Source organism: Camelina sativa, chromosome 11 (genome assembly GCF_030686135.1).
Source record: "Camelina sativa cultivar CO46 ecotype springtype chromosome 11, ASM3068613v1".
Lineage (NCBI taxonomy): Eukaryota > Viridiplantae > Streptophyta > Magnoliopsida > Brassicales > Brassicaceae > Camelina > Camelina sativa.
The window spans coordinates 6,364,271-6,382,599 of NC_141890.1; the positions used below are offsets into that span (position 1 = coordinate 6,364,271).

At 36.4% G+C, this 18,329-nt stretch overlaps 2 protein-coding genes across 51 annotated transcripts; both read left to right on the forward strand.

Moving 5' to 3' along the window:
* The first annotated feature begins 3,136 nt into the window (after positions 1–3,136).
* Positions 3,137–4,286, forward strand: LOC104722092 (ethylene-responsive transcription factor ERF054). The gene has a single exon (XM_010440197.3). The coding sequence runs from the start codon at positions 3,269–3,271 to the stop codon at positions 4,148–4,150; it is 882 nt and encodes a 293-aa protein (XP_010438499.1). The 5' UTR covers positions 3,137–3,268; the 3' UTR covers positions 4,151–4,286.
* A 1,620-nt stretch (positions 4,287–5,906) lies between these two features.
* Positions 5,907–18,129, forward strand: LOC104722089 (uncharacterized). Of its 50 annotated transcripts, XM_087472196.1 has the most exons (56): positions 5,914–6,281; positions 6,450–6,533; positions 6,630–6,724; positions 6,854–6,908; positions 7,003–7,069; positions 7,159–7,279; positions 7,453–7,583; positions 7,871–8,130; positions 8,223–8,294; positions 8,380–8,448; positions 8,532–8,717; positions 8,798–8,857; positions 9,048–9,122; positions 9,202–9,265; positions 9,397–9,460; positions 9,575–9,659; positions 9,842–9,930; positions 10,026–10,120; positions 10,191–10,330; positions 10,429–10,543; positions 10,636–10,702; positions 10,795–10,849; positions 11,047–11,120; positions 11,220–11,354; positions 11,451–11,543; positions 11,724–11,781; positions 11,950–11,999; positions 12,223–12,259; positions 12,353–12,443; positions 12,540–12,614; positions 12,696–12,804; positions 12,898–12,976; positions 13,106–13,188; positions 13,271–13,372; positions 13,454–13,593; positions 13,699–13,764; positions 13,831–13,887; positions 13,999–14,066; positions 14,151–14,305; positions 14,376–14,450; positions 14,579–14,679; positions 14,786–14,874; positions 15,157–15,220; positions 15,371–15,496; positions 15,583–15,640; positions 15,784–15,832; positions 15,929–16,049; positions 16,144–16,182; positions 16,399–16,460; positions 16,603–16,689; positions 16,758–16,862; positions 16,942–17,061; positions 17,168–17,242; positions 17,343–17,434; positions 17,626–17,831; positions 17,935–18,129. In XM_087472196.1, the coding sequence occupies exons 40-44, from the start codon at positions 14,428–14,430 to the stop codon at positions 15,415–15,417; spliced, it is 324 nt and encodes a 107-aa protein (XP_087328322.1). In that variant the 5' UTR covers positions 5,914–6,281; positions 6,450–6,533; positions 6,630–6,724; positions 6,854–6,908; positions 7,003–7,069; positions 7,159–7,279; positions 7,453–7,583; positions 7,871–8,130; positions 8,223–8,294; positions 8,380–8,448; positions 8,532–8,717; positions 8,798–8,857; positions 9,048–9,122; positions 9,202–9,265; positions 9,397–9,460; positions 9,575–9,659; positions 9,842–9,930; positions 10,026–10,120; positions 10,191–10,330; positions 10,429–10,543; positions 10,636–10,702; positions 10,795–10,849; positions 11,047–11,120; positions 11,220–11,354; positions 11,451–11,543; positions 11,724–11,781; positions 11,950–11,999; positions 12,223–12,259; positions 12,353–12,443; positions 12,540–12,614; positions 12,696–12,804; positions 12,898–12,976; positions 13,106–13,188; positions 13,271–13,372; positions 13,454–13,593; positions 13,699–13,764; positions 13,831–13,887; positions 13,999–14,066; positions 14,151–14,305; positions 14,376–14,427; the 3' UTR covers positions 15,418–15,496; positions 15,583–15,640; positions 15,784–15,832; positions 15,929–16,049; positions 16,144–16,182; positions 16,399–16,460; positions 16,603–16,689; positions 16,758–16,862; positions 16,942–17,061; positions 17,168–17,242; positions 17,343–17,434; positions 17,626–17,831; positions 17,935–18,129. The 50 variants fall into 50 exon arrangements, with proteins under 50 accessions (XP_087328320.1, XP_087328290.1, XP_087328313.1 ...); XM_087472194.1 differs by lacking the exon at positions 7,871–8,130 and having other exon boundaries at positions 5,907–6,281; positions 9,202–9,279; positions 9,575–9,743; ... (3 more) ...; positions 16,603–16,661; positions 16,926–17,061; XM_087472189.1 differs by having other exon boundaries at positions 9,202–9,279; positions 9,575–9,743; positions 9,839–9,930; ... (1 more) ...; positions 16,603–16,661; positions 16,926–17,061.
* The last annotated feature ends 200 nt before the right edge of the window (positions 18,130–18,329 follow it).

The following is an 18,329-nucleotide window of genomic DNA, read 5'->3' on the forward strand; positions in this document are numbered from 1 at the left end:
GAAACATGCCTTTATTATACTCAATTTCGTGGCTTAATCTATGCACACAAGACAACAAAAATAAATAGCATGCAAAAGTTTCCTTTCTTAGATAATTTAGAAATCTTCCTTTTTCTTAACTTTTCCTTTTCCAATTAGGAATTTAAACAAAAGTTTAGGGACCTAGACTTTCTCTAGGATCCGATTTTTAATTTGGTTTTTAGGGTTCTTATGCAACCTAAATTTACAGGAAACATTCTATGCCAAAATCGATTAATAATACCCTATGCATAATCCGATTTTATTATGATGCATGAACAACCAAGTTTTAAATATCCTAGAACAATTAGATCAATATTTATCTTATGAGTTTTGAATCTAACAGTTTTAGTTCTAGGTCCTTATGCAACAATCAATCAAGCAATAATAAGCAATCAATCAACCGGATTTAAGCTTGATATATTTTGGTGCAATTCACAAACAATCTAACAATCCTATGTGACCGGTTTTAGAGTTTTGTAGGATTAGAAATCTTAAGATTTGTTTGTTGTGTACTTGGATGTTTTAAGGTTCAATAGTTTTAGATCCATGTTCGATTATGGTTTTAAGAGAGTTTTAATCTTATTTACCTTTCACCAATTAGGGTCTGACTGGTTTTGATCTGGGAGCTAAAGACCTCAGATTTACCTTTGATTTCTGATCACGAACCTCGAACTGGACAGGGACTATGAACCACGAACAGAACCTCAACAGCTTCCCACGAACAGATCTCGAACTGCTCCTTGTACCGCGCACGTCCAGGAACCGCGAACCTCGATCAGGTTTTGGACAAAATTTAATCATGAGCACAGGCTGCTCAAAGTGATCTTCGAACAAGGACTAGTCACAAACAAGAGTTGATTGTGTGCTAGTATGAGCGGTAGGGTTTGGGAAGAACAAAAGACGAAGAGGCGGCAATTTAGGGTTAGGGTTTTCTCAACTGGCCTTAGAGGCTATCGTGCTGATAACGTGTTATGAATATAGAGGATTTAGGGAACGAAATCTCTTATTCTTATTATTGATAATGTGTTTGAGGTTACATATATATAGTGTTTCCCTAAGACAAAGTCTAAACCGACATAGGACTAAGACATGGCCGATGGGCCTATGTCCAATGGACCGTACATGAGCCTCATGTCTTGGACAGTAAATGGGCCGGTCTATGGAGTCCACTAAGTGTTTTACAACAGTGTGGCTTAAAAGAAAATTCCCTTTTGGTGGTTCTTTTATAAACAACTTGCTAATTTTTTTTCATAATGAAAATAAAGTTACACATATAGAACGGTCACAACATTCATGATATAACACGGCAAATGTATTTAATGGACTAGCACTAAGTCTCTAGTCTCTCTAAAACTTTCTACCATATATTTTGTTAACAAGTATCTAGAGTATTCTACAACAATAATGTTAAGATATTTACTACTTGGTATTGTTTATTGTTTTCTAGATTGTTTCTCAAGATAACTCTAGTCTCTAGATGTCATGTTATGGCTTCTTTTGGATTTTTGTCCAAATTTGAATAATTTTATTACTGGCCCTTAATTAAGTTTGTTTCACATTCAAATTTAATTTCAGTATATTTTACGAACTTTCTTACGATGATTACTAATCTGAAGGAGTTATTTGCATTTTTTTTTCATGGAATTAGACAAATTTCTAGCTTTATCTAATTTGTTTGCTACTTTTTCTTTCTTTTGTTAATCCCATGGAATGGAATATGCAAACTTGTTATAGCACGTTCTGATTGACCTAAATTGAAGTGTGTTATCCAAATAAAAACGTACATGTGGAAAAAAATATATAGATGATTAGTTGATTATAACAATAATGCGTAATAAATTTTGAATAATAAAAGAACGTTATATGTACTATGTGTATATATATTTCTTTTTAAAAAATCATTTAAAACTGTTGTAGTGGCATTGTTTGGGTCAATCATTTGTTTTAGTATTGGTAAAATATTTCGAAGATATACGTTTGGATGCAAATTCAATGTCAGTGGCCCATGAGTCTCTTGAGGTCGAAATAGGTTTTATTTGGTATATAGATTTTTATATCATGTACGTTATACTAAAATTCGGTGTAAGTTTAGATTGATGAATTTTGGGTCAGTTTGGTTCGATTTCGATTTTATTCTTAGCACTAAAAAAATTTACTTGACAACTGTAGATTCCAACCGTTAATTTGGATTTCCACCTGAAAATACTTATAAACTAATAAGTATTCTTCAAACAAATAGAAAGATAATATGAGGGAATAAACTTCAAACATAGATAGATACGCACGTGATGAGATAATATGTTGAAATCAGTTACCAAAAAAGAATGATTTTGTCTAACAGATGAAGTTCCTCTAAGTTTGTTTTTTTTCAAACATGGTCGGTCTTGTGAGAGTGTCTTTTTGAGAGGGAGGTGGGAATAATAATAACCAAAATATCACAATAGAAAGTGAAAGATGAGTTTGACTAATCACCGACCCGAAAGATTGAAGAAAACTATAATAATTAGGTATTACGTTGGGTTGACAATCAAATGGGTTTACTCTTATAAGGGATATTATCCTTTAGCCGCGGCTAGCCGACCATTACACACCAACATCAATTCTTTTTCCATTTACAATTTGCATAAAACTTCCATAATAAAACTCTTAAGAAAATTATCGATTTTTTTTTTCACAGTCTTAATCTTATCTTTTAAGCTTGTAACTTGTAAGTGGTGGTGGCCTTATGAAAATTAAAAGCTTTGGAAAATAATTAGATAAAGTGGAGGAAAGATGGGAACTTGGAAGCATGAATTCATGAATGCGTTCACCGTCCAAAAAAACAGAGGATGCCACGTACTCGTACGGACGTGAATGTTTTTTTCTTTCTTCATCTATGCGCGTTGTATTCTTCCTATGTGTCAATCAATATCACATTTTTTTTTAAAAACGCTAATTTTCTCAACTTTCAATTGGCCAATGAATTGGAGTGAAAGCAAAGGAATAACTCCAAAAAGATAGTATTGAATAGTCAATAACTAAATACAAAAATACAAAAGCGGTTGACAAACAAAAAAAAATATCTAATCTTGCCCTCATATATAAACCAATGATAGAGTCGTCCCTCTCTTACCAGTAAGAACAAAACCACACAATATTCTCTGTTTCTCTTCTCTCAAAGCTTTATTTCTTCCACTGCTCTCTGTTTTGGCACTTTTTTTTTTATATATATAATCGTGTAAGCTAAGGTACCAGTAGTGAAGCAGAGATGGACTTTGATGAGGAGCTAAATCTTTGTATTACTAAAGGTAAAAGTATTGATCATTCTTTAGGAGAAGCTTCCTCCACATCTCCAAGATCTATGAAGAAGATGAAGAGTCCTCCTAATCGACCTAAACCTTATCTCCAGTCCTCTTCTTCTCCTTATTCGTTGGGGGCTTTCCCTTTTTATCTCGATCCAACAATGCAAAACCAACAACACCAATTCGGATCATACGTTCCGGTTGAGCAACAATATGACCCAACAATGCAAGGACAGAAGCAAATGATCTCGTTTAGTCCTCAACAACAACAACAGCAGCAGCAGCAGCAGTATCTTGTCAGGTACTGGAGAGACACATTGAATCTGAGCCCAAGAGGACGAATGATGATGATGAACCAAGAAGGTGTTCAACCTTACAGCGCAACCAAGCTTTACAGAGGAGTGAGACAACGTCAATGGGGAAAATGGGTCGCAGAGATCCGTAAGCCACGAAGCAGGGCACGTCTTTGGCTCGGTACTTTTGATACAGCTGAGGAAGCTGCCATGGCCTACGACCGCCAAGCTTTTAAGCTGAGGGGTCATAACGCAACGCTTAATTTTCCCGAGCATTTCGTGAATATGGAAAACGAGGTGCATGATTCAAACTCTTCGCCGCATCAGAAACAAGATGAAACGCCACAGCCAAGCGAGGTTAACTTGGAAAGCAAGGAAGTAGCAGTGGCTGATAATGAGAGAGAGGAAGGCATGGCTGAAGCGTGGTACAATGCAGTCACATCAGGATGGGGTCCTGAAAGTGCCCTTTGGGATGATTTGGACAGTTCTCATCAGTTTTCAGAAAGCTCATCTTCTTCTTCTTCTCTTTCTTGTCCCATGAGGCCTTTCTTTTGAAAAAAGGTTCTAAGCCCACATTGTACGTTTTTAGTTTAGGTTTATGTGCTCATTGGCATTTGGATGGAGACAGTTTTTGTGATCTCCCACTCCACACATGACACATCAGTCATTATATATCTCTACTTTCTCCCTATATTTCCTATTATCATTAGTCATTTTTTTGTTGATATTATCATTAGTCTTAATATATATCATATGTGTGTAAGAGTGTTTAATTATGGCTACATACATAGATGTCCTCTTTGTCCATCGAGTTTATTTGTTTTATCTATAATTTTACAAGTTGGCACCGTCATATATTCTCCAGAGGTTGTATTCATTGATCTCTGTCTATCATGGAAGATCTTTGTGCACCTGTGATTGTGTCTTTGAGTTTTCCAAGAAGTGCACTCTGGGGACGCTTAAGGCAAGTGAAACCTCCGAAAGAACTAAAGGGTTCGATTCTAATGAGCAAGAAACAAGGACCAAAAGTTTTAAGACCAACAATCCTTAATGTCTGCTCTCCCTTCCTGTGAATTCCTCTTGGCTTTTCTTGGGTCAAAGTTGATTTAAAACCGAACCGTTGGACGTAAAGGTAAAACCAACATTATTTGTTTTAGAGAACCGGATCTGTTTTCCTTGGACAACATTTTTTTTTTCTTAACATTTTTTTTTTTTGTCGAAAAAAGATTGATAGAGTAATGTTTTTCTCTCTAAAATTACAAATAGCTTTTTTCAATATTAGAAAATAGGATTTTTTTTTTCTGACGAGAAAGAGTAAATTCCTTGTATTTATTTATTTATTTACAAATAAGAATTTCCTTCCTTTTCTTTCACAACAATGTAAAATTAGTCTCTCTGATTAGTGTTTATAAACAACTCTCTCATAAACTTTTCTTATTTCTTCCTTTGAAAAAAATAATCTGGCAGGTCAAGGCCCAAACAGGTGAAACCCAATCTGTAATTTTTCTTGTAATAATTAGTACAAATTAGTACAAACATTTAAGAAAATACTTTTAACTCCGTTTCCGTTTTTGATAATTAGTATCTCGTCAATGTTACTAATTATGCTTAAAAGTATGCTCTTCAACATATACGTATATGTAGTTTATATACGTATGAAGTGGAGGGTACAGTATATAAGTATATGATAATAGATAAGGCTAATCTTTTAATGTGTTAGTAACTTATTAAGATCTTCATTTAAGAGCAACAAGTTCAAAGGTTGCGTACGTGATGTTATTCCTCTAAAACCGTAAGAGACAAAGAAAGGATCACACACACATTTTATATTCAAAAACCAAGAACATAGCATAGGTCACAACAAAAGATTCATACATCATCACATGGAAAAAACAAAATACATTTGCCCATGATGATTTTATATTTTTGTATGTGATGGTGGTAGTAACAGACCCAGTGCTATATATAAGCTTGAGATAAAAATTAATTTGACAAAGGATAACTAGAAAAATCATGGAAAGTTACTACGATTATGTAACCAAACCAGGTTATTAACCGGTTTATCTTGTCAAACGACAACGTTTTTGTAAAATAACAATATGGCGGTGGTAAAGTAGTAAGAAGAAAAGGAAAATAGGAAAAAAAGAAAGGAAAATAGGAAAGTAGAAAAAGGAAAGTAAGGAGTCAAAGATGGGTTGACTAAAGAACTATTTCATCTGGAGCGTTGAAAATTAAGATGATGAAATCGTGACCGTCATAAATAATAATAGACTTTAAATAATGATTCACTCTTTTCAGAAAGTTCTAAAACAACAAAAGTCGCTTTTTTTTTTTTTTTTTTTTTTTTTTGTATCTCTCTACTTCTTCTTCTTCTTCTTCTTCTTCTTCTATTTTCCTTTTTTTTGTTTTTGTTCTTCGGTGTGGTGTGATACTATTCTTCAATCTCTCTGATTTTGTTTTCAAAACGATCATCTTCGCTACTTGTGATATTCTTATTCTAGGGTTTGGTGGTCTCTGTCTCTCTCTCAAATCTCAATTGCATTGCTTCGATATTTGCTCTGTTCTTCTTCTTCTTCTTATTCGTAACGCTTCTCTGATATATCGTTGTATCTTTGTCTTTTGGAATCGAATTTTTGATCTGATCATCGCTTCTACGGTTCTACCCTTCTGAATTCTCTCCCCTAGGGTTTCGTCTCTCTCTCAACTGCTTTTTTATTTATTCTTGTGCTGTGCATGCCTAATGCCTTCCAATTTAATCACTTCTTCCCTCTATTATATCAACAGTTGTCTGATATTTTTGTTTTGGTTTCCTAAGTAAACTAACTAACTAAGTTTCTTATTCGTCTTATTGCAGGTGTTTTGATATCGAATTTATGATGATCCGATCATCATCATCGCTCCCCCCCCCCCCAGCTTCTGAATTGTCACTCCTCCTACGGTTTGATTTCTAACTCTTATTTTTGTCACTCGTTTTATCTACGTTGCTCTCTCTCTCTCTCTCATATGAATTTTCACTTTGTTTTGTTGATTTTAGGTTTATGGAGGATAGATATTACGCTCTGATCGGTGATTTACTTTGATTGGTCGTTTGTCAAGCGTTCGGCCTTCTCTTTTTTTTGTTGTTGGCAGGTTGTTTTATCTATCTTTGGATTTTTTTAATTCCCCACACTTCTTAATTCCTATGTATGTATGCGATTTTGTTATTGTTGTATTATAAGCTAACAAAATATATCTTCTCTCTCTCTCTCTTTGATGCAGATTGCACAGTGGGGTTTGCTCTGTTGTTGAATCTTTCTCTTCATCATCTGTTTTGGTAAGTTTCTTCTTCTGATATATCTCTTTGCTACATCTTCTTCTTCTTCTTCTTTCCCCTTAATGACTTTATGAGATTTGTTATTGTTGGTGAGGTGTTTGATCTCTCGGTGGGTGATGGTTCTGATGGCTCCTTGTCTTCTATGCGCTCTACATCTTCAGGTAGTGTTCTTCCTCTTACCAAATTAGTTTTTTTCTTTCTTTCTATATAAGTGAAATTACATATATCTGCTTCTCTTTCTTTGATGCAGAACATCGTGTTCTCCTGTGTCTTTTAGTGTTTTTTAAGATTCTCTTGATGCATACACACATTCAAATAATCATTCAATGACCCTGAAGTCGCAGCTACAAGAGTTAACTCCGGAACAGCAGGTTAGTGTAGACCCCCCTTTACATATTTTTTTTTTAAAGATGAAGTTGTCAATTATATCTTCTGATGCTTGAGGTTGTTCTTAAATGCTACTACTTACATTGAATATATCAAGTCCTCATCCTTCCCGTTCTAAGTGTGTTGACTTGATGCAACTACTTTTTCATTATTTCAGGGTATACACTTTGAGGGGCTTGTCTCGTGTTTGATGCTAACCCATTGGTGTTCTGATCTATGTAACCAGAGGCTGCAACAATCTTGCTCAGTAATTCAGATAGGCTTCAGATGCAAAGCTCTACCGACCTGGTAATTTTCTAATGACGCACATATTTCTAGCGTATGATACTTGTTTGATCTTTTTTTTTTTTTTTTGAATAAAATGTTAAATTATACTCAAAAGAAAAATTAGAACGTTTTTACAACTTGTGCATCAGTTTTTGATAGCTTTAGATAAACATTTAAACGGATATCCTAGACCCTAGATTGTAGCCACACCTGAAAAGCTGCATCATATCTTCGATCCCCCATTATACCAATAGCAAGAAGCTGGTCTCTGACTTGCCGATCAACCCACCGAATGATGGTATCTACAGGCGTCGGTGCTTCACCATGCTTGCGACCATTCCGTTCCCGCCAAACCGAATAGATCACAGCTTGAAATAAGTATCGAATAAGAAACCCCTCCACCAGCTGAGCATCAGGATCGGATACGTAGTCTAGAAGGGAACTCCAATCTGTGGTAAACCGAGCCTTCATCAAACCCTTAGCAAGGACCGACCATATGTTAGCAACAAACCCACAGGCAAAGAATAGATGGTCCCGTGTTTCCATGGAAAGTTGACAGAACACACAAGTACCCGCAGAACTCCCATTCCACACAAGTACTTGTTTGATCTTATTATTATGTTCATCTTCTTATTTTACCTCTTGGATCTGTTATTTTAGATTGTGGAGGTTGCTTTGCTCGGTGGGTGATGGTTCTGATGGATCCCTGTCTTCTCTGCGCTACCTCTTAAGGTAGTCTTCTTCCTTTTTTTGCCTATCAGTTTTTTATGTAATATTGGCTAACTGTTGCTCCTCTGTTTCTTTTGCATATTCGCAGATGACGTTCTTGCTGTGTACGCGACATTCAGATGAGAGATCGATGATCCACAGATTATCCCCTACACGAGTTTGTTCTTAAACTTTGTCCCTTTTTAACTATTATTTGTATTCAGTGTCTTTTTAATGAATCTATATCTCTCTTTGATGCAGATCGTGGAGGCACCAGGGGGACTGATATGATAAAGTTTGTGCCTTTATGTGTGTGTTTTTATTGCATATATTTACAAGCTGACATCATTGTTCGTGGTTATGCTGGTTGGAATTCTAGGTTTGCCTTGAAGGTCTTAGACCAAGTCTCCCAAAGGTACACTCTTCGTTTGACACTCTTGTAGTCAGGTAGTGTTCTTCCTCTTAACCTTCTTTTTCTTAATTTCTTTCTATATAAGTGAAAAACCTTCTTTCTCTCTTTGATGCAGATCACGAGGAACTAAGGTTTCTGTGTGGGAGTGCGTTTGATTTCTGAGTTCAACTTTCAGGTTACCTTACATCTATACACCTTTTTGCCTTATCGGTTGTTTTATTTAATTTTGGCTAGTTGTTGGTCCTCTGTTTCTTGTGTGTTTCCAAATTACGTTTTTGTCATGTCTCAGTTTATCTTGAAGGATTCCTTTGCTCTGTCGTTACTCCTTGTTGCCTCTTTGACAGTCTCCCTTTATTATATCCCAGGCAGCATCAAGAACCTGAAGCCTCTTTGACAGGCTTTGATGGAAACACTTCTTCTATGTGCTACGTCTTCAAGGGGTTTTGTTCTTCCTCTTAATACATCTTTTACTTTAGTTTTTTTGTTCTGTTCCTTACGTTTCTTTGTTTCTTTTTGCAGGTGTTTTGGAACCCAATTATGATATGATCATGGCGTAATCTTCTCCAGGCTGCTACGTCTTCAGGCACGTTCTCACAGGTTTCTTCTTCTAATTAAACCCATCTCTATTTGATTATGTCTTGTCTCTTTGGTTGGGTGGTTTTTTTCTTTCTAATTACATGTTATTAACTTCTCGTTTTTGTTTTGTTGGTTTAGATTTGTGGAGGATGCTACGATTGATCGGTGATGGATTTGACTAATCGTTGTCACTCTAATTCATGTGATTTTTCTTCTAGGGTTTGGTTTCTAAAATTGAATCGTTCAAGGCCTTTTTTTTATTTTATATTATGTTCATGCGATTTTTAACTCTTCTTCGCTCTGTTATATATTTTAGATTGTGGAGGAGGATGCTTTGATCGGTTGGTGATGGTCTTGAACTTTGATAGATCATTTTTGTCTTCTCTGCGCTACATCTTCATGTAATCTCTTGGACCTTGTTGTTGTTTTTGTTGTGACCATGGCGTTTCTCACTACAACTAATCTCATCTTCAACTCCGACCAAGGTTTACAAATTTTTGTGACATTCAACTTCTTAGTAAAGACTAGGTAGGAGCTCTATTTCTATCTGACGTTTCTTCTAAATTATTAAATTGTGCAGAAGCAGATCCAAGATGGTTTTGAAGAATTGGAAAGTCTCATAACATACCTCAACAAGTTCGTGTTCTTCGTAATCCTCCTGGTTCACCATCTGTGAGTAACATTCACCACCTGACACATGTTAGATTATTTCATTATATTTATATAATTCTCTTTTCTTCTAACTCTCTGAATCTTTGGTGAATTAGAGATATGGTGCAAGCCAGTGTCGTTTTGCAAGTGTGGATCGGAGGACCTTGCTCTGTCCATGATAGCAACGATCCTCTCTCTCTCGGAACAACCTGTAAGTGGTAACATTTTTTTTCTTCTTCTTATCTGAGTCATTGCTTGACCTACTTAGTGTTGTGTGGCAGATCTAATGCAATTTGCAAGGAGAGACCACGAGAGGATAATAAGAGTCAGATGAATTTTATTTAAAGAGTTAAAGAGATGTTGGAGGACAACAGTTGGCTCATGAAATCCGGAGGGATCTGTGCTCGCTGCTGGTGCAGAGGTAAAAAAAAACTCTTAGATGCAATCATCTCTTATTATAAATGACAGAGAAAACAACTTTAGTGGATCTTATGCATTCTCTTTTTTTATGCATTACAGGATGGGACTTTCAATGGCCTAGCTTGCATGAGAACATTGCTTAATGGTGGTCCACTTTGCCGGGTTTTGAGAGGTGAGTGCTTCTACTGCTGTTGTCAGTCTATCAAAGGAGAAGGTTAGTTGGGTTTTGCTCTTAACTTTTAACTTTATATTCAAACTTCCAACATTTTTGTATGGGATCTGATGTGTTTAAATACTGAAATGCAGGTCGAGATGCTTGCCTCCTGTAGATTTTACGGGAACAATGCAGCCAAATGAAATTCTTTACATTGCTGTAAACACTTGTGAACTGCAAGCTTTAAATTCTTCCACTTTGTTTTGTTGTTTTTGTACAAAAGCTAAAAATATATTCTCTCTTTAATGCAGATTGCACAGTGGGGTTTGCTCCGTTGTTGAATCTTTCTCTTCATCATCTGTTTTGGTAAGTTTCTTCTTCTGATATATCTCTTTGCTACATCTTCTTCTTATTCTTTTTCTTTTTCTTTCCCCTTAATGACTTTATGAGATTTGCTATTGTTGGTGAGGTTTGATTCTTCTCCAGTGTCTTATTGTGTTTTCTACTTTCTATTGTTTGATCATGTTCAATGTGATTTTTACCTCTTGGATCTGTTATTGTAGATTTTGGAGGGTGCTTTGCTCGGTGGGTGATGATAGTCTGATGGATCCATGTCTTCTCTGCGCTACCTCTTCAGGTAGTCTTCTTCCTCTTAACCAATTTGTCTTTTCTTTTTTTTTTTTCTTTCTTTGTTTCTATATAAGTCAAATTACATATATCTGTTTCTTTGATGCAGACCATCGAGATTAATGTGTGTGAGGAGGGTTTGAAGAGAAGAAAAAAAAACATTGTGAAAGTGAATGGTTTGCGTATGAAGCTAGAACCATACAAGGAGATTGTGTCTGCTGCTTTGTCTGGCATTATAACTCAGGTTACAGTTTCAAACACTTGTCTTACCAGTTTATATTTCTCTATGTTCTGTAATTATGGATTTACTTCAGATTTTTGTGTCTTTTTTTTTCTTCAGGATGCAAGCATGCAAGGCTATTGGTGGGATGAGAGGTATGACTGGATAGTCTGGATTGCTTTGGGAAACCTCATTGCTTGATCCATATGAGAGGTACTGATAACTCTTTATACTTATAATTACTTGGTTAGATCATACATTTTGAATTATATCAAGTCCTCATCCTTTTCGTTCTAAGTGTGTTGACGTGACGCAACTATTTTTTTTTCATTATTTCAAGGTTTACACTTTGACGTGATGCTAATCGATTGGTGTTCTGATCTATGTAATCAGGGGCAGAATCTTGCTCAGCAATTCAGATAGGCTTCAGATGCAGAGCTCTACCGACCTGGTAATTTTCTCTTATAATTGTTGTTGCATATAAGCTCTACCGTCCCACTTTGCTCATAAGATTTTTTCTAATTTCAGGACCGTCTGAAGAAACTCAAGTCATAATATTTCTTGCTATATGGCTAACAGACTTTCATATGACTCTTTTATTCTACAATTTTTTTTGCAGACTCCAGGACGTGAATCTATTGAGCTTGTGTGGCAAATTTGACATAGCAGGTGAGTTATAAGTCTGTAATGGTGGACAACATGATTGACACAGCAGATGAGCTATAAGTCTGTATCTATCTGCACATATTATCTTTCTGTGATCATGTAGTTTTCAGCTTTTATTTATTTATGCCACAACAACTCGTACTCGTCTGTCTTAACATCGATTAAATTTTACTTACTTTCCATGTTTGTTCGTAACATATAACTCTGCTTTGTTTTTTCTTTACAGGTCTCTGTCTGATTTTGCAAACCAATTCTTTTTTAAGGTGCTGCATACTTGAGATCGTTGATTGATCTTAAGATATGTCTTTTTGTCAATGATGTTTTTTAAGTATTCTGATGATGATTTCAATTTACAGCTTGCTTATGGACCGACGTGGTTATATATGGGGAAGAGTACACTCTTAAATCATTACAACATGATGACAAAGTAACACGGACATGCGACAGGTTTTTGTCTTGTTCGATCATCTTTTCTTAAAAGTTTATATGATTTATCTTATAATTGTGTTCATCTGATTTTAACTCTTGGATCTGTTATTTTAGCTTGTAGAGGATGCTTTGCTCGGAGGTTAATGGTTCTGACGATGGATCGTTGTCTTCTCTGCGCTACATCTTCAGGTAGTGTTCTTCCTCTTAATCGATTTTTTTTTTTTTCTTTTTGTATAAGTGAAATTACATATCTCTGTATCGTACATGCAGACCTTCAAGATTAATGTGTGAGGGTTTGAAGAGAAGAAAAAACATTGTGGAAGTGAATGGTTTGCGTATGAAGCTAGAACCATATAAGGAGATTGGGTTTGCTGCTCAGGTTACAGTTTCAAACACTTGTCTTACCAGTTTATATATCTCTACGTTCTGTAGTTGTGGATTTACTTAAGATTTTTGTGTCTTTTTTCTTCAGGATGCAAGCAAGGTTATTGGTGGGAAGAGAGTTATGACTGGATTGCTTTAGGAAACCTCATTGCTTGATCCATATGAGGGTACTGATAACTCTTTCTTTATAGTTATAATTACTTGGTTATATCCTACATCTTGAATAATATATCAAGTCCCCATCCTTCCCGTTCTAAGTGTGTTGACTTGATGCAACTATTATTTCATCATTTCAGGGTATACACTTTGAGGGGTTTGTCTCGTGTTTGATGCTAATCGATTGGTGTTCTGATCTATGTAATCAATCACTGTTGATAAGGTATGGATTCTTATGATTTTTATCTGCTCTGTTTGATTATGAAGGCTTTCTCTTACAAAATATTGTACTCCTTTTTTTGGAGGGATGACTGGATTACGCTAGGAAACCTTATTGCTTGTTCTTGCTGTCTACACACGTTCAGATGAGAGATGGATGATCCACAGATTCTTTCCTACACGAATTGGTTCCTTAACTTTGTTCCTTTTTTTTACTAGTTTTTGTATTTAGTGTCTTTTTAATGAGTATATATCTCTCTTTGATGCAGATCGTGGAGGCACGGAGGGGGACTGATATGATAAATTTCGTACCTTTATGTGTGTGTTTTGATTGCTACCACAGGCTTACATCATTGTCCGTGGTTATGCTGGCTGGAATTCTAGGTTTGCCTTGAAGGTCTTCCCAAAGGTACACTCTGATATGATAAATCTTTCTTGTGGCTTGTGGTCTGTCATCTTTTTATTATCTTCTTTATTACAACCATAACTTAACCTTTGTTCTGTTATGTCTCAGTTTATCTTGAACTTGAAGGATGCCTTTAATCTATCGTCGTCTTCAATTCCTGTTACCTCTTTGAAGGTCTCCTCTTTCCCTTTTATTTTATTTTAGTGTTCTTAGATCAGCTAATGTCTCTCTTTGATGCAGATCATGAGGAACTAGGATTACTGTGTGGGAGGTTCGAAGAGAAAGAAAAAAAACATTGTGGGATTGCGATTGATTTCTGAGTTAAACTTTCAGGTTACCTCACATCTATACATCTTTTTTGCCTAATGTTTTGCTCTTTTTTGGTCTTCTGTTTCTTGTGTATCGCAGATGATGTTGTTGCTGTGTACACACATTCAGATGAGAGATGGATGATCCACAGATTCTCTCCTACACGAGTTTGTTCTTAAACGTTGTCCCTTTTTTAAGTATTATTTCTATCTAATGTCTTTTTAATGAATCTATACCTCTCTTATTTGCAGATCGTGGAGGCACCGGGGAGGACTAATTTTATAAAAGTTTGTATGTGTTTTGATTGCATAACCACAGGTTGACATCATTGTTTATGGTTAATACTGGTTATGCTGATTGAGATTTTAGGTATGCCTTGAAGCTCTTAGACCAAGTCTTCCCAAAGGTACGCTCTCTCTTATTGTCACTCTTGTAGTCATTCCATCACTGATTGGTTGGTTTTGTTTGCCTTGAAGGTCTTAGACCGTCTTAGACCAAGTCTTCCCAAAGGTACACTCTCTCTTCCCAATGTCCAAGAAGAGCACCTCCAGGTTTTGTTTCATATCATCCTTCACTTATGTCTGATTTTGTTTTATTATTGGCAAATCCTCTTTTCTTCTCTTCTCCATTGACTAACTACAATATTTATTACCTGATGATTTTGTTCGCTCTCTCTCAGGTTCCGGGCCAGCAAACACTGCAGCCAAGCCATATATGTCCAAGGAGATGGCCTTGTTAGCCTTCAATCGGGCTCTTACTTTAAGCTAACTAAAACCAGAGGTTTGCTTTTTTTACATCTTCGCATATAATTTGGTCTCACCCCTCTTCACTTCACCATGTTGTTTCTTGTTGGATTTGTCTAACTTCCTTAAATCTGGTGTTTTAGGATCTCTGATTCTTGGTGTGGGTTTTAGAAAGAGCAAAGAGAAGTTAAAGTGCTGTCAAAAGAGTTGGCTCATCGTCCGGCTGTGCCGGGTTTGTAGTTCATGTCTCTACTCTTTGTTTTTGTCACCTCTAGTTTCATGAATTAACATTGCAGGATGTACAAGTATGGTAGCATCATTCCATTAGATGATTCTTTGGGTTATGCTGCAAATTTTTCACACATGCTGGGATATAATAGTCCTCAGATGAAAGAACTCATGTGGCTAATGTCACCATCCACAGGTTTCTTCTGGCTCTCTCTGTTTCTACATGTCAGTTTTGTTTCCCTTATTATATGATCCTAAGGTACAGTTTTATCTCTTTTCGATGTAGGTGCCAAGCAAAGAGCAAGCTGAGGTGCTGTCAAAAGAGTTGGCTCATCATGCGGCTGTGCCAGGTTTGTAGTTCATGTCTCTGCTCTGTGTTTTTGTGACCTCTACGTTCATGACTCATCAAAGCTTAGCAAAATAAGCCGATGCTAATTATAAATTGAGTGTTATGATTGTTTCAAACATACCTCTAGTTTATACTTAATTTTACATTGCAGATTATGTATACAAAGTTATTGATGCTCTGCCTTCGACAGTCCAATGACTCAATTTGCTAGTGGTGTTATGACCCTTCAGGTGGATGGCTCCCAGAGTATCTCTCTATGGTTCAAATACTCGGCAAGGTTTGTTCTCTAACCTCTATTTTATTGGCAAAATCCTCTTCTCTTCTCCATTGACTATCACCTGATGATTTTGTTCTCTCCCTCAGGTTCTGAGCCAGCCAAGCATTGTCCCCTATCTTGAAGGATATTCTGCCACGATCCAAGGTTTGTTTGTTTGTTCTCTTGTGCTTCTTTGTGTAATTTTACTTTACTCCCTTAACTATTTTATCTGTCAAATACTTGCATCTGTGCGTCTGTACTAGTAATATATCTTAACTGATACTTGACAACATCTTCCTTTTTATCAGTTTACCAGGAAACAGCTGGATTAACAGTTAATGATCGTGTTCGTTCAAGGTTCGTGAGTTCTCCTCTTTATCTTGGCTTTCTTTATTTTCTCTTTTCTAGGGCTTTTCATCTGTTCTCACGGTTCTTCTGTTTAATATCTCGTAGGAGGCCTTTGAAGAACGATTGCGAGAATATCATGTGATGTGCACATCCCTCGGCGGTATTTCTGTCCCAGCTCTTGACAAAAGATTGTCTTTGGGACTAGTTCCTAGCCCAATCAATTCTGGTAATGTGTTTGTTTGACTGCATATCTCTCTATCTATTGAAGTGTTCTTATGGTCGTAATCTTGATGCTCAACTGAATTCAACTTTATTTGCAGTCACAGGGAGACAGAATAACTGGTGGTGACTTGTAACTTGTAAGTCTATTGGTTTATATACATAGTACTCCAACTCCCATGCTGTTTTGTATGTTGGTTGTGGAGTGAGAGGAAATGAAATGGCTTATATCTCTCCCATTCTGAATCTGCATATTGTTCATACAATTCAGACATTTGATCTGATGGTTTCTCATAAATTAGGCTCTTATGGACTTCCCGCATCTGTACGTGATGAAAGTGTTATTGTTGGTGCAGTTTCACCTCCTGGAGGAGACTTTTCAGATCATGTGACTTCTGCTTCCCTTGGTTTTATGCATGTAATTATGTCGTTCATGGCTGTTGCTTCCCTATCTTCCATTGTACATGTACATATTCATATCTCGATTGAGATAAACCAGATGGTGTTTGGTTTTAGAACTGCCGCAGACTCGTATTAGCATTGTTTATTTTCTTCTGCAGGTCTTCTGGGGTTTGGACAAAAAGATTGCCCAGAGAAAACATTTTCCTTCTATTAATTGGTTGATTTCCTACTCAAAGTATTCAACGGTATGGTTACATATTCTTATTTTAAACTTGTCTTGTATATAAAAAGTTGCTTTTCTTTCTTTCTTCAGGCATCGGAGTCTTTATATTAGAGGTTCGATCCAGATTTCATCTAAATCAGGACAAAGGCCAGAGAGGTGTTGCAGAGGGAAGACGGTCTTAGTGGAATTTTCCAGGTACGTGCCACTTATCCTTGTATAAGAAGTATCAATGTTGTGACTAATGACCTCTTGTCTCAGCGATATACATTTTAAGGTTTGGCATCTAAACTTGACTTGAGTTATAGACGAAAATCAGTCTTGAGTTATATGACCATGTTGTTTTGCGTAAAACGGATCCAAGATATGTGTACTGAGTCCCTACTCTGCAAGTGAGGTACCATGTTTCGCATCTACGAGATTTTTAATCTTGCTGGAATGTTTTTAATGTCTGGTTAAAGTAGGAGTTGCTCAATAGCATTCTTGTTTCGGATTCTGCTTAGGTTGATCACATTGCTAAGCAAAGGTGCGGTTAACTATGTTCTGTTGACAAGGGCCACAAGCCATCTATTTTGGAGGTACATTCTTGATAACTGCAGTAAACTTCCAGCTAAATTAGAAAATGATGAAATAAATCCATAATCCATTTGTTTTTTCCTGGAATTTCTTTGGGTGCAGGGATCAATGTTGTGGAGGTTTCACAACAATGGCTTCAGAGCATCCTGAGGTTAAAGTGAATCAGATGCAGTGCTTCTTGGAGCCATTGGAGGGTATGTCTTCTCTCTTTTCCCAACTTATGTATTTGGCGCTAAATTTTGTTTGGGAAATACAGTTTCTCATATTTTCATGTTGGTATAATTTAAGGTACAAATGGGATAACAATGAAAAGCATATTGTTACAAAATCAGATTGATTCACTGCATGACTGAAACTCTTTCCTCCTCATCACTGATTTATGTAGATTCTCAATCCAGAACCAGCAACGCTACTGGATCTACAGGAAAAAAAAAAAAGCTGTTGTTTTATGGCAATGTAACACATAAACCTCTTTTTGGATCAGTTGGTTCCAAGACAACAAAGTTGCATGTCAAACAATGGAAACTTCTTGTACTACTCGGTTCTGTGACTCGAAGAACCACTCGCGTTGCCTACGTAACAAACTTCCAGGTAATTTTATTAATCTTGATCCTTTTTATGTGGCTGCATCGAAAGCATACACTTATCAAACGCTATTTGATGCGTTATTAAACTTTTGTTTACCCCTCTTCAGTTTTGTGAAACGGGGAGTTGGTAAAACATTTGGGAGAGTGGTGACTATCGAAACAATGGCTTATTGTTATATATGGTCTTTTGGTGAGAAACAAACAATAGATAAATGCAAACATGCAATGTCTATACCTTTGCTTTGATTGTTGAGACATCATTACACGAAAACCTTAAAGATTGCACAGTTCTTGGCGAAGTATATCCCTTGCTTTGAAACCCAACCTTCAAGTGTTTGTTGGGACGCGATCACAAGGGCCACACAGTAACTGTAGAATAAATCAGCATGCATGAAACATTACGTTTTCAACATAGGGACTTATACTGAGAGCAGCTTCACTTCACTCTGCGGAAAAAAAGGAGTCTGTTTAATTATTAGCTCACCTGGAGATAAAAGTCAAC